The sequence below is a fragment of the Oncorhynchus masou genome, chromosome 18 (genome assembly GCF_036934945.1).
Source record: "Oncorhynchus masou masou isolate Uvic2021 chromosome 18, UVic_Omas_1.1, whole genome shotgun sequence".
NCBI lineage: Eukaryota > Metazoa > Chordata > Actinopteri > Salmoniformes > Salmonidae > Oncorhynchus > Oncorhynchus masou.
Genome location: NC_088229.1, coordinates 58,108,893 through 58,124,226, shown reverse-complemented (window position 1 = coordinate 58,124,226; position 15,334 = coordinate 58,108,893). Strand labels below are relative to the sequence as shown.

At 41.8% G+C, this 15,334-nt stretch overlaps 1 protein-coding gene across 10 annotated transcripts in view; it reads left to right on the top strand.

Annotated features, from left to right (window-relative positions):
- Nucleotides 1-3,660: 3,660 nt before the first annotated feature.
- The window catches only part of LOC135504946 (sodium-dependent neutral amino acid transporter B(0)AT2-like), a 32,161-nt gene continuing 20,487 nt past the window's right edge, over nt 3,661-15,334 (top strand). Inside the window, exons 1-7 of one of the 10 annotated variants that reach the window (XM_064923897.1) lie at nt 3,662-3,769; nt 4,200-4,261; nt 6,256-6,427; nt 7,688-7,783; nt 13,456-13,675; nt 14,157-14,314; nt 14,698-14,818. In XM_064923897.1, coding sequence (XP_064779969.1) covers nt 13,456-13,675; nt 14,157-14,314; nt 14,698-14,818 — 499 coding nt within the window. In that variant the 5' untranslated portion in view covers nt 3,662-3,769; nt 4,200-4,261; nt 6,256-6,427; nt 7,688-7,783. Of the gene's footprint in view, nt 3,770-4,199; nt 4,262-4,841; nt 5,141-6,255; nt 6,428-7,687; nt 7,784-8,271; nt 8,485-13,455; nt 13,676-14,156; nt 14,315-14,697; nt 14,819-15,334 lie in introns of those variants that run through there. The other 9 variants (XM_064923898.1, XM_064923899.1, XM_064923903.1 and 6 more) reach the window with 9 other exon arrangements.

The following is a 15,334-nucleotide window of genomic DNA, read 5'->3' as shown; positions in this document are numbered from 1 at the left end:
GTGTCAGAGGAATGCCCTAGTCATAGACTGTTCTCTCTGCTACCGCAAGGCAAGAGGTACCTGAGCACCACATTTAGGTCCAAGAGGCTTCTAAACAACTTCTACCCCCCCCAAGCCATAAGACTCCTCAACATCTAATCAAATGGCTAACCAGACTATTTGCATTTCACCCCCCACCCCTTATTTTACTCTGCTGCTACTCTCTGTTTAGAATCTATGCATAGTCACTTAGATAACTCTACATATTACCTCGACTAACCGGTGACCCTGCACATTGACTCTGTAACGGTACCTGCTGTATATAGCCTTGCTATTCAAATCAAATCACATTTATTAATATAGCCCTTCGTACATCAGCTGATATCTCAAAGTGCTGTAAAGAAACCCAGCCTAAAACCCCAAACAGCAAGCAATGCAGGTGTTGAAGCACGTTGGCTCGGAAAAACTCCCTAGAAAGGCCAAAACATAGGAAGAAACCTAGAGAAGAACCAGGCTATGAGAGGTGGCCAGTCCTCTTCTGGCTGTGTTGGGTGGAGATTATAACAGAACACAGCCAAGATGTTCAAATGTTCATAAATGACAATGTTACGAATCCCTTTTGGCCCGACAGTCTAGGGGGATGGTAATGAGACCCGTAACATAACTCATGCAAATTATTATTGTGACAAAGGAAAAGTGTGAACAAAATAACCACGACAACAGAAATCTACCGTCAAACTCTAGGTTTATTTATAAACACACGGTAATGGGGGAGCAGGAAAAGGGGCTGAGCTGGACCCAAGGAAAGAAACAATAAGTATTCAAACACACCCCTAAGCTAGACTAGCCTACTTTAACAACAGCTAACTAACTAACCAAAAATACAGTGGGTGGTCCGCCCAGTTCTAACTAGTGTATTTAACAAAGTTCACCTACGGGTAGTGTATGCCCATGGGCGACTTGTCTTGGTTTCCCCCTTTTCCCACCAGCAATCAAACAAACACCATAACCAAAAACAATACTCACAGGTGATGACAAAGTGCTATGAGGTGCTTAAACAAAAGAAAGGTTAAGACACACCGCGAGAGTCAAACACAGAGACCTACAGACATGATATTTACAGAGAGATTGAGCTGAGCTGTAGAACAAACAAATGATGGGGTTTTTAAACCATGGGGAAGGAACTGTGATAGCTTAGGAAATAGGAGGAGGTGTGTCTTCTGATTGATGATTGATTGTTGACTGATTGGGGAGTGATGATTTTCACCTGAGAGGGGAGAAGGAGAGAAAAGAAACACACACACAGGATACACACACTCACAGGATAACTGTATCCGTAACAGACAAGCATGATCAAATATTAGGTCTGGGACAGGTAGCACGTCCGGTGAACAGGTCAGGATTCCATAGCCGCAGGCAGAACAGTTGAAACTGGAGCAGCAGCACGACCAGGTGGACTGGGGACAGCAAGGAGTCATCATGCCAGGTAGTCCTGAGGCATGGTCCTACGGCTCAGGTCCTCCGAGAGAGGAGGATTGTTATTTTACTGCTGCTCTTTAATTATTTGTTTTTTAATATTTTTTCTTAACTTTGTTGGTTAAGGGCTTGTAATTAATCATTTCACTGTACGGTCTACACCTGTTGTATTTGGCGCGTGTGACAAATACAATTTGATTTGATTTCAGAGATAGATGGGAGGGGTTGAGTGGAGCTGAAGGATGTTGTCCATTAGTTTACTTCAGTTAGGAGAGGGATGGTAGGGTTAGGTGAAAATAATAAAAAATTATATCCACTGCTCAAAAAAATAAAGGGAACACTAAAACCACACAATGTAACTCCAAGTCAATCACACTTCTGTGAAATCAAACTGTCCACTTAGGAAGCAACACTGATTGACAAATTTCACAAGCTATTGTGCAAATGGAATAGACAACAAGTGGAAATTATAGGCAATTAGCAAGACAACCCCAATAAAGGAGTGGTTCTGCAGGTGGTGACCACAGACCACTTCTCAGTTCCTATGCTTCCTGGCGGATGTTTTGGTCACTTTTGAATGCTGGCGGTGCTTTCACTCTAGTGGTAGCATGAGACGGAGTCTACAACCCACACAATTGGCTCAGGTAGTGCAGCTCATTCAGGATGGAACATCAATGCGAGCTGTGGCAAGAAGGTTTGCTGTGTCTGTCAGCGTAGTGTCCAGAGCATGGAGGCGCTACCAGGAGACAGGCCAGTACATCAGGAGACGTGGAGGAGGCCGTAGGAGGGAAACAACCCAGCAGCAGGACTGCTACCTCCGCCTTTGTGCAAGGAGGAGCAGGAGGAGCACTGCCAGAGCCCTGCAAAATGACCTCCAGCAGGCCACAAATGTGCATGTGTCTGCTCAAACGGTCAGAAACAGACTCCATGAGGGTGGTATGAGGGCCCGACGTCCACAGGTGGGGCTTGTGCTTACAGCCCAACACTGTGCAGGACGTTTGGCATTTGCCAGACAACACCAAGATTGGCAAATTCGCCACTCGCGCCCTGTGCTCTTCACAGATGAAAGGAGGTTCACACTGAGCACATGTGACAGACGTGACAGAGTCTGGAGACGCCGTGGAAAATGTTCTGCTGCCTGCAACATCCTCCAGCATGACCGGTTTGGCGGTGGGTCAGTCATGGTGTGGGGTGGCATTTCTTTTGGCTGCCGCACAGCCCTCCATGTGCTCGCCAGAGGTAGCCTGACTGCCATTAGGTACCGAGATGAGATCCTCAGACCCCTTGTGAGACCATATGCTGGTGCGGTTGGCCCTGGGTTCCTCCTAATGCAAGATAATGCTAGACCTCATGTGGCTGGAGTGTGTCAGCAGTTCCTGCAAGAGGAAGGCATTGATGCTGTGGACTGGCCCGCCCGTTCCCCAGACCTGAATCCAATTGAGCACATCTGGGACATCATGTCTCACTCCATCCACCGACGCCACGTTGCACCACAGACTGTCCAGGAGTTGGCAGATGCTTTAGTCCAGGTCTGGGAGGAGATCCCTCAGGAGACCATCCGCCACCTCATCAGGGGCATGCCCAGGCGTTGTAGGGAGGTCATACAGGCACGTGGAGGCCACACACACTACTGAGCCTCATTTTGACTTGTTTTAAGGACATTACATCAAAGTTGGATCAGCCTGTAGTGTGGTTTTCCACTTTAATTTTGAGTGTGACTCCAAATCCAGACCTCCATGGGTTGATAAATTTGATTTCCATTGATAATTTTTGTGTGATTTTGTTGTCAGCACATTCAACTATGTAAAGAAAAAAGTATTTAATAAGAATATTTCATTCATTCAGATCTAGGATGTGTTATTTTAGTGTTCCCTTTATTTTTTTGAGCAGTGTATATATGGGGGATTGGAAATGATGCGAAAATTACACTGATGGAAGCCACAATCTATCTGCAATATTAAAGCTGATCTACCACATTAATATATATATATATATATTAATGTCACCCACACTTCTAAAACCAAAGTTGCGCCAGCGTTGCAGCTGAGTCATTACAAGGAATCATGTTGATGAATGCTTCGTAATCACGGGCACCTGAGCCTGTGTAGGGATGTGATTGGAATGTGACTGAAGGAGTGGGGGTGCTTATTTTTGTATTATCTTGTTTCAATACCCCGTACAGTAGGTGGCGGCAATACAGCAATAGGTGTCGTCTGCCGTAGAACTTTAAAGAAGAAGTAGTGCCCTCGTATCAACGTGGCGTTTGTGTCGAACTCGATAAAGTTAAAAGAAAGAACTATTCTGTTACGCCAAGGTATTTATAGTCATTCATTTAAAGCATAATATCATGTTGCATTGTTGCTTTAATTTGAGAATAAAAACAAGGAATATGTTAAGTGGAACAGACCAGACTGTTGAGATGGCGTAAAATATGTTTTTTGAAGTGCATGTTTTTACCTTCTTTTGAGAAAACAACTTGAGAATTGGCGAGCATGTTACTCTTTTTTTTCCTAATCTATTTCGTACTTGTGTGCCTTTAGCATATCATTTTTGGGGGTTTGCATTGTTGGGCTTGGACGCCGCTGCTTTGTGAACCTCAACAGTTGTTACATCAGATTCTTTAGTTTAGCCTGCTTCCCAAACTAGACTAGTTTGAGTAGTGTTATTATATCCACCTGGAATGATGAAGTCGTCATTCATATTTTTTCAAGTAGGTCTTGTATTAACTCTAAACTATGTAATAGAATGCTAAAGAAAAACAAGACAGAGGACAACAGCACACGCAGAAAGTTGCAACGTGGTATAGGTAGGTATTTGCCGTTCCATGGGAAAGGAAATGTGGGTGGACAGCAGCAGTCATAACAATTTACTTTGGGGACAAAAGATTATATAAGGTCTATGACACTGTTAAATAGCAGTGGCATCATTATGGGGTGATCATGCCATATGCTATTTACATTGTTTTGTCATATATATATATATATATATATATATTAAACTAATGACACTGGCTTGTGGTTCCGTAATATTATTGTGCAACATTTACATTAATTACATAATATAGTTGATTCACATCCATACCACCGTAGGCAGATGAGAGTATTTATTTTAACCCAACAATAGTAGGCTTAGTAACGCCATCGTCCAAGTGACAGCAAAAATAAGGTTAATATTTTATTTTTGTGTTTAATATTTCTAAAGAAATTATGACAGAAATAAAGGGGGAAAACATTTTGGGGGATTTGTTGAAGCTGATTGAGTGGTTTCAAACATAAACCGACAAAAATTCTCACATTCAGTACAGAAGTATTTTGTTGCGCGGAAGAGCAATTGGAGCCCATGTCTCCATAATACGCGACAGTGGAAATACACACGCCCACAAAGGAAACCCGCGTGTTTCTTTGAGCTCCTTCAGGAATCTGATTAATATCGTTTAATAATCTATACTATATATATTGTTCGAACCAGAATGACTTTTCATGTGAATTTGTAAGCGATCGCTCACACATTTTGATCCCACTTCTAGCTACATCATTGCGCATGGAATCTGCTTGAAGCTGCATTGTTGGATTTGGTGGATGCCACATGTTTCGTTACTACTGTTAGCTAGCTTAGCTTCTTTTTACGTCGCTGGTCCTTAGCCACGGTTCCTACACTGGCAATATTGAATTAACATAGAGGTCAGGTGAGTCTTTTTCAACTTGAAGACATGCAATTTTAGACAAACGGGAATTGAACTGAGTGACGTGTTGCGCTTAGCTGATGCAAGCGTTTCACTTCACCCATCATTGTCAATATCTTGTATGTGCTATTACTATAGCAGGCCACCTGTAATGTTTAGTGATAATAAGAGTTTAATGCTTCTACATGTAAAAGACTGGCGATTATCTGGTGATTAAAAAAAAAACAAGTGGTAATTGGATGAGACTGTTTTATGTTGTCACGTGGTGAGTGCCCCTCTCTCCGAATTGTCTGGGTGTTGTATAGTGCTGTGTTACAGTGGGAACTGGCTACATAATAGAGCCCCTAACCCAAAGTAAGTGTTATTTAGCTGTAGGGTCATTTAATTTGATTTCAATCACATTTTGACAGCACCCCATTTCGATTGGTCATGTGACACGAAAATGGAGGTCCTCGGCCACTGAGGTATAAAACCCCAACCCTTACCCTTATTTTAACCATTTTAAATGTAAACTTCAATGGGGTAGGACCGTCCAAAGGATCCCGGATAACATAGACAAAAATAACGTCTCTACCTATGAACGGGATCCTTGGGATGGCCCAACTCTTAACGTCACTCCATTGAAGTTGACATTTAAAATGGTTAAGGTTAGAATTTAGAAATAGCCCCATATTGCACTAACCCCCACACCATTTGTGGGTTTGCCCTAAGAGAAAACAATGAATAATATGCGGGGGAAAAATCATCCCTACTGTAAAATATGCTGGTGGATCTTTGATGTTATGGGGCTATTTTGCTTCCACTGGTTCTGAGGCCCTTGTTAAGGTTAACAGCATCATGAACAAGTATCACCTTTTCTGGTCATGAGTTCATATGCTCAAAGTACCCATATAACAACCATGCCCATCTTTCATTTAATTGTGCCTATTAGGGGAGGGTATTGAAAACAGGGGCTCCAATAATTTTGACTCTTGTAGATTTGATTACTTCTCAAACTATCTTTCTTTGAGCAATTATTAAGTATAAAAAAGTGTCATGTAAAAAAAAAAAAAAACATTCAATACAATATAGCTCAGTATTTGTATTTTATACAGTCTTTTTTGCTCATCTTTGTCAAGGGATCCAAGAATTCCAGCCCCACTGTATTGGCCCAGGGTAGAAGTGGTCAGAAAATAACTTTTTGGACCCGTATGCCAACACATTTTGCTCAAAGTTGACCTGTTTTGAGTACCCTACCATGAGACACCCACGTCTCCATCGGTTGAGACACCACATACTCTGGAATACAGGGTGGGTGTAATTTTAATAATACAAATAGAATTCGTAGAATGATCTCTCCCTTCAGACCACTGCAATTTAGCTGGTACATCGTTGATATTTTAATTGAATTGTCATTTTTGCTTCCAATTGCTATCACAAAGATATCTGCCTGTCAATCCACTGTTGAATGTTAACCTAAATGGTAATGCCTATTCTATTATCTATATTTCTATCGGTTTTCTATGGAAGTTTAACAATAATTTTAAACAACTGATATTGTCATTTAAGTCAAGATTCTCTGTGTGGACTTTCAACCATCTTTGTACCACCATTTTGAATGTTGATGTTTATGTTTTAAACCCACTTTAGTATGTTTATCAGTCTAAATATGACACACACCACTCTGTATTCAAGAGCATGTTGACTTAACTGATGACACAACACAAACACCTCTGATGAAAAATAGGGTCTAAGCTTCAGCATATGAAGAAAACATTAATAATTGACATTAAAGGTAAAAAAAAAAAAAAATTTAAAAAAGAGTAAATTATCAAATAGTTTGACAATCCTATTTGTAAGCTTTTAAGTAATACCATGTATCTTTTCCAGTGATGAAGACATGGTTGTTTCATGGTAGGGTGGAGTATGCAAAACTTGGAGCCCCTCTATCTCCTAAATATTGTGGCATTCAGGTAGAAGAAGTTATATTCTGACCACTTTTACCATGGGCAAATATGTATCATATGTCTAACCCAAAGGGGTACAGTCAGTGATTGAAATCAAATAGAACAACCCTGTAGCTAGGGTTGCACATTTTGGGGAATATTCAGAGGTGGAAACTTTCCATGGGAATATATGGGAGTTAACGGAAATGTATGCAAATTAATATTAATACCATTTAAATGTAGATGTTTTTTGCATTGGATATATTTACCATACCACTAGTGGCCTAGTGGTTAGAGCATTGGACTAGTAACCAGAAGGTTGCGAGTTCAAACCCCCGAGCTGACAAGGTACAAATCTGTCGTTCTGCCCCTGAACAGGCAGTTAACCCACTGTTCCCAGGCCGTCATTGAAAATAAGAATGTGTTCTTAACTGACTTGCCTGGTTAAATAAAGGTAAAATTAAAATTAAAAAACAAACAATTGAGTTACAAATTGAATATTAATAAAATGAGTTGATTTCACATGCGATGATTTCACTGAACAACAAAAGGGAATATTGAATGCCCCCAATGATCTGTAAAATGTATATACTAGAAACTAAAGCTTTGGTTGTCTTCCCCTCAGGCTTCCATGTCTTCTCCCTGGACCTCCTCAATGTCCACCTCTTGAACATCAGACTCCTAGGCCTCATCTTCACTGTCGCTTTCCAACACTGTTGAGGTTAGCTTGTTGTCGGGCTCAAAAAGACAAACATTTGCCCAGATGGCAAGCACTTTTTCAACCCTTGTAATGGTCAGCCATTTGTGTGCCTTGGTCTGTGTATGTTCCCAAACAAGGACCAGTTGCGCTCTGAGGCGGCTGATATTGGTTGGATTTGGAGGATGATGGAGGCAACAGATCCACAAAGTCCCTTCTACCAGGTGGCTGATGTCATATGTTGGCACGACTGCCATATTGCATCTCCATCCCAAAGCACTTGCTTGGAAGTGTACTCGCCAGACTGCCAAGAACCTTGCCCTAATCCAGGCCAAGGTGGCGAGACACAGTATTGATGACACCATAGGCCTGGTTGATCTCTGTACCAGACAGGATGCTCTTGCCAGCATACTTGAGGTCCAACCTGTATGCTGTGGCGTGTATGGGCTTCAGGCAGAAGTCTTCACGCTTTTTGATGTATTTCAGAACTGCAGTTTCCTCTGCGTGGAGCAACAGTGAAGTGGGCAGGGCCGTATGGATTTCTTCTCTTACATCTGCAAGCAAAGTCTGAACATCAGACAGGATGGCATTGTCTCCCTCAATCCGTGCAATGGCTACTGCTATAGGTTTCAGGCTAATTACCACTCTCTCCCAAATGCATCATCCAGGAGGAACCTCTTGGTGGGGCTGTCCATATTGGCAGACTGTGATATGTCCATTTCTTGGTGAGGCTCCTTCCCCTCAGACAGACTGTCAAACATGATGCCCAATGGGTGTTGCTGGGCAGCTTCAATGTGGTCTCTTATTCTTCTCACTTTGCTTGGTGAGGTAGATTGCTGCTATAACTTGATGACTCTTCACGTACCTAACAATTTCCTTGGCTCTCTTGCAGAGTGTCCAATGTTTTCAGTGCCATAATGTCCTTGAGGAGCATATTCAATGCATGAGCAGTACAGCCAATGGGTTTGATGTGAGGGTAGGACTCTTCCACTTTAGACCAAGCAGCCTTCATGTTCACAGCATTGTCTGTCACCAGTGTATGCTGGGAGAAGAAGATTCAGAAAACTCTTCCAACACACATTGCCTGTGAGCATCTGAGGCATACACAGCTCGAGAAAAGGCTGTGTATGACTACGTTCCTCCATTGAGTCAAAACTTCGGTTTAGTAGAGGACAGTGAGCTGTTGCTATCGATAAGGTGTCTGATTTAAAAAAAATAATTTTCACCTCAAAAAGAAGTAGAGGGACTTTTGTTGGTTGCTTGTTGTGAGCGCTGAGGGAACTTTATGCACTTGCCCAGATAATTCTGCATCTCTGTTTCTTTCTTCACATATGATTTGGCACAGAATTTGCAAATGTACACAGCTTTTCCTTCTACATTAGCTGCAGTGAAATGTCTCCACACATCACATAGTGCCTGTGGCATTTTCCTGTAAAAAAAAAAATAAAAAAAACAAATACAGTTTCATATACAGATAAGCAGTTAGATTAAACAACTCCTTTGTAAGATAAATGTTTTTAAATGAAACATGTATGGAAACAGGTGAATTAACACTCCAGATGGCAGGCTCAAGTAAGCTAAAATCCACATGGTAGCAAAAACTAACGAGCAGAAATTGTTAACAATGATTTAAACACACTTTGCTGTAGGCTACTATTTACTAGTTAACAAAAAAATCATGTAGGTCATATAAAATATATTCACCCCACCCAGTATTGTAATCCAAACTTACCAGATAGCATGTAGTCCTTGGCTCAGACAGTGTAGTAGTGTGAGCTCAATAGCTTCTTATTAGTGTGCAAGATCTTGAGAATCAGCTGTACATGTGATGGAAGACTGCACTGTGCATGCAGAGGGTTGCAATTCCATTGAATTGGGGATAGTTTAACCACAATATGCCACAATAACTAAAATTGTCTTATGTGTATCCCACAAAACAGGTTTGCTGTTATAAGCTAACTTTTTTGATGAATTTAAGCAAAATTCCCGGGCTTAACCCCCCCCCCATGGAAAATTTCAGAAAAAAATCTGGAAATTTTCCAGAAAGTTTCTGACCCTTTGCAACCCTACCTGTAGCTAAATGCTGCCACAGTGAAATACCGAACAGAGAAGTTTTATGAACTTGGTGAATTCATGACAATGAGGGGATGGGGGAGGCTACTGCAAATAGGGTAAGTCTATTTGAATTCAATCACATTTTGACAGCACCCCTTTTTGAGTTGAACAAATTCTTCCAAACATTTCCCTATTGTATAAGTGCTTAGACAGTGACTTTTTGGGCCTGAATGCCACATCATCCAAAAGATAAAGGTACTAAGTTGACCCGTTTTGCATACCATGAGACATCCATGTCTTCATACTGGAAAATATAAAAGTTGGTGATTGATATCAGCTTACAAACGGGGTTGTCAAACTATTTAATAATTTCTAGAAAAAAGTGTTTTATCACTAATGTAATGTAATGTAAACTCTGATTTAATATTTGCTGATGTAGCCTAGACCCTATTTTACATGGCCTATGGTTTCTGTGTTGTGCTTGCCATCGGTTGAGACGCATGAATACAGGGTTGAGTTTTGGCTGACAAGAAGGTGACTGAAAATTTAGTTTGATGCAAGAAAACATTTTACAAAATGCATTATTATTCCCATATCATTATTACGGAGAATCAGACAAATTATACTACCTCCGCCTATTGGCTGGAAGCCTGAGAGGAAGACATATAACACTGTCCCTTTAAGACAACTCTTTACCTGACTCGCTTTTCAAAGATGTCTAGAAATGTACACGTTTTGTGCTAGTAATCACCCCCCATTGCTTACACAATTATCAATAACTGGGCTAATAACTCACTAAAAAGCGAAGGATATGAACAAAATGTACACGCACACGTGGCAACATGCAGCTCTTGCTTGATCTCAAAACAAGCGCATCTACTCATGACCATAACTGTAAACACAGTCCAGTTCAAAGTAATTGGCACAGATCCATATATGGCAATGGTCTATTTGCGTATAGGCCTACTGCAGCTCTGATTGGCCATGCCACACTGGTATGTGTAGAGTACTGGCAGTCATGCACAATAGAATCCCTATGCGTTCTGCCTACAACATCTCTGGCATAGTTTGTTTTGTTTTCGGCGTGTTGCATTGAAAGTGGCTAATACGTTGATTCGATCACAATTGCCACAGTAAAGGGCAACTTTGATACTGTTAACTAACAGGGAAAACTAGAAAGTTGAGTGAAGTTCAATCTCGTGCTTCTCTTCTGCGCTCAGTTCCAGAGAGCTGCGTGGCAGTCTCTGGGTAGGTGCCCGCAGTTTAGAGAGAACATTGCTGTCAATCCTCCATAGGAACCTATTGAAATCATAAAGACTACAGAACAGACATTACCATTTAAGTTGACAGTCGACGGTGGGTGGACCAGCAATCGTCTTTGTGGTAGGAAAAATGTCAATTTCAGTGACGTACCAGCTAAATTGCAGTGGTCTGAAAGGATAGGTCCTTCTATGAATTCTATTTCTATGATTGAAATGACACCCACCTTGTATTCAAGAGCATGTTGTCTGAACCGATGGTGGGCACAACACAAAAACCTCAGAAGTGAAATAGGGTCTAAGCTACACAGTGACTTCAGAAAGTATTCATACACCTTAACTTATTCCACATTTTGTTGCACTACAACCTGAATTCAAAATTGAATAAAAATAATAATTTTCCCTCACCCATCTACACACAATACCCCACAATGACATTTTTGTAAATGTATTGAAAATGAAATACAAAAACATTAATTTACATAAGTATTCACACCCCTGCGTCAATACATGTTAGAATCATCTTTGGCAATTGCGGTGAGTCTTTCTGGGTAAGTCTATGAACTTAACACATATTTGCACATGAATTGTAAAAAAAAAAAAAAATATTCAAGCTCTGTCAAGTTGGTTGTTGGTCATTGCTAACCAGCCTTTATCAAGTCTTGCAATAGATTTTCAAGTCAATTTACACTACATGACCAAAAGTATGTGGACACCTGCTCATTTGAACATCTTATTCCAAAATCATGGGCATTAATATGAAGTTTGTCCCCCTTTTTGGGTATAACAGCCTCTACTCTTCTGGGAGGGCTTTACACCAGATGTTGGAACATTGCTGCAGGGACTTGCTTCCATTCAGCCATGCGCATTAGTGAAATCGGGCACAGATGTTGGGTGATTAGGCCTGGCTCGCAGTCTGCGTTCCAATTCATCCCATAGATGTTCGATGGGGTTGAGGTCAGAGCTCTGTGCAGGCCAGTCAAGTTATTCCACACCGATCTCGACAAACTATTTTTGTAGGGACTTTGCTTTGTGCACAGGGGTATTGTCATGCTGAAACAGGAAAGGGCCTTCCCCAAACTGTTGCCACAAAGTTGGAAGCACAGAATCGTCTACAATGTCATTGTATGCTTTAGCGTTAAGATTACCCTTCAATGGAACTAAGGGGCCTACCCGAACCATGAAAAACAACCCCAAACCATTATGCATCCTCCAACAAAATTTTCAGATGTTACTATGTATTGGGGCAGGTAGCATTCTCCTGGCATCAGCCAAACCCAGCCAGATTTGTCTGTTGGACTGCCAAATGGTGAAGCGTGATTCGTCACTCCAGAAAAAGCGCTTACAGATTCCAATGGCGGCGAGCTTTACACCACTCCAGCCAACCCTTGGCATTGTGCAGGGTGATCTTAGGCTTGTATGTGGCTGCTCGGCCATAGAAACCCATTTTCATGATTTTCCCGACGGAACGTTCTTGTGCTGACGTTGCTTCCAGAGGCAGTTTGCAATGGATTTTACACGCTTCAGCACTCTGCGGTCCCATTCTGTGAGCTTGTGTGGCCTACCACTTCGGGGCTGAGCCATTATTGCTCTTAGAGGTTTCCACTTCACAATAACAGCACTTACAGTTGATTTGGGCAGAAATGTGATGAGCTGACTTGTTGGAAAGGTGGCATCCTATTACGGTGCCACGTTGAAAGCCACTGAGCTCTTCAGTGATTCCATTCCACTGCCAATGTTTGTCTATGGAGATTGTGTACATTTAACCTTGTGTTTTAGGTTATTGTCCTGCTGAAGGGAACAATTATCTCCCAGTGTCTGGTGGAAAGCAGACTGAACCAGGTTTTCCAAAATAGGTCAACTTTTAGCACCGTCGTCTCTTGAATGTTTTGGCATTTGGGTCTAAAAAGTCACTTTCTGGCCCCTTCTTTCATGGGCAAACATTTATGGAAAGTTTTCAATCAAAAGGGATGCTGTCAAAAAGTGATTCAAATGGATTTATACAATGCTCTTTTTGCTTGGTGTGCCCACTTTTGATTCACCCCATATAGTAGCCTAGATGCATGTGGCATATTACTAGCCACACTAAACTTTATGGCTAGGATGATACCAGTATCGCAATATATTTTACCATGGCAAAAATTGAAGCAGACAACTCTGTTCCTTTAAAAACCTGCTGCATGTAAAATATTGTGTGCTGTATCTTGGAAAATAAATTGTCATCCAGATACACATTTAATCTTTGTTTCCAACATCAGGGCTGTTTTCCTAAAGAAGTTCAATCTGCTTCGTGTCTGATTTCCTTGCCATAATACTAATGAGTGTCTCGATACTGGTATTGTCCCGGCCCTACTAAATGATATTGTTTCCGTCTTTTGATAGATGGAGAAGCCTCCCCTTCCCAATGACGATTACACGTCAGTGACACCAGAGACTCAGCTGGACAGCTTGGCTGGCGAGGATAGTCAGGAGGGCGTAGTGGAGCCCCCTGCCCGGGATGGCTGGGACAGTAAACTGGAGTATTTCCTGGCTCAGGTGGGGTTCAGCGTTGGCCTGGGCAACGTGTGGAGGTTCCCCTACCTCTGCCATCAAAATGGAGGAGGTGAGGATGGTGTCAATATCAGTGGGTTTTACATTTGAGTCATTAAGCAGCCACTCTTATCCAGAGTGTCTTACAGTAGTGAGTACATACATTTTCGTATTTGTTTTCTCACCTGGGCCCATACTCATAATGCATATTGGATGAATATACCTGGTCTAGGATCAGTTTAGCCTTTTTTTACATCATAATGAAGAAGATTGCGTGGATAAGGGTGACCTGACCCTAGATCAGCACTCCTACTCTGAGACATGTTATAAATACTGGCTGAGGTCTGAGGCGGCAAACTACTTGAACATTTTCCTCTAATCTTTGCTGTGAATGCATTTGTCTTGGAAAACAATAACTCAGTATGCCTTTTTAGTGCATCTTCAAATGTCCTAATGGATTTGCCAATATGATTCAATTACTATCCTCACTGTCATATTAACAGTTGTTGTTTTTAGCCCTCATGAACACTTCTATCTTTTTCTCCTTCCCACAGGGGCCTTTCTCCTCTTGTACGTGCTGCTCATGATCCTGGTGGGCATTCCCTTGTTCTTCCTGGAGCTGGCGGCTGGTCAGTCCATCCGGCAGGGCAGCATCGGCGTGTGGAAGCACATCTCTCCCAAGCTGGCGGGGATCGGCTACTCCAGCTGTGTGGTGAGAGATTTAACAATGTAGCTGTCCGCTAGTCACACAAACCCGGTCACCTGGGGCGGATTCATTGCACCAATTCTGTTTCAAAAACTCTTAAACGAAACAGGGAGGATTTACCTGAATTTGTCCCAGAGCAAACGAGTTTCTATCATTTTGTTTTTATACGGATTCTGTAGTGAATACACCCCTGACCTGACCATACATGGCCCAAGGTCAAGGATTAGCAATGCTTCAGTTTGAGCATGAGACTTGAAATCCTACGGGCGCATTGCATTTGACTGGAGAGCGTTCTAATAGAGTTGAAAGTTGTATCCCGAACATGTTATAAATATCCTGAGGGAGACAACAATGTGTTACTAACCCATGTAAACTTTTCTCCTTTTCAGGTGTGTTTTTTTGTTGCTCTCTACTACAACGTGATCATCGGCTGGAGCCTTTTCTACTTAGGAAACTCATTTCAATATCCACTACCTTGGAAGGAGTGTCCTGAACCCGGTAACATAACTGGTAAGTTAACACTCCCATAGCAATAACCCATCAGTTGTGTTTGAAAAGCTGTCATGTTCCCTTTATCAGGGATGGGCATCTTTGATGTGGGTGGGGCCCACAAAAAAATCTGAACTCATCATGAGGGGCCACAGTGGTTCGTGGGTTTGCAGTACCCAGGTTGACAGCGGCAAAAAAAAAATAATTGGCAATTTAATATTTTTACTATAGGGTGGAGACAAATGTCTTCAGTTTTTTTATGATATTTGATGGCCAATGCCCCCCCCCCCCCCCCCCCCCCCAAATCGGTAATTCGACCATGCTGATGGCAAGTTTAGATAATTTACCAGTCAATTTTTTTTGCTGACACAAGCTAATTGAGTGACTGTCAGTGACTGACATAACAACCGAAAAACTGCTGATGCACAACCACGTTTCGAAATTGCACCTGCTGTGTTCTAACTGTCGACAACCAGTAAGTTGAGACCCTGACCGATTTCCCCAAAAATATTTATACTATATATAACTATTTTGTGT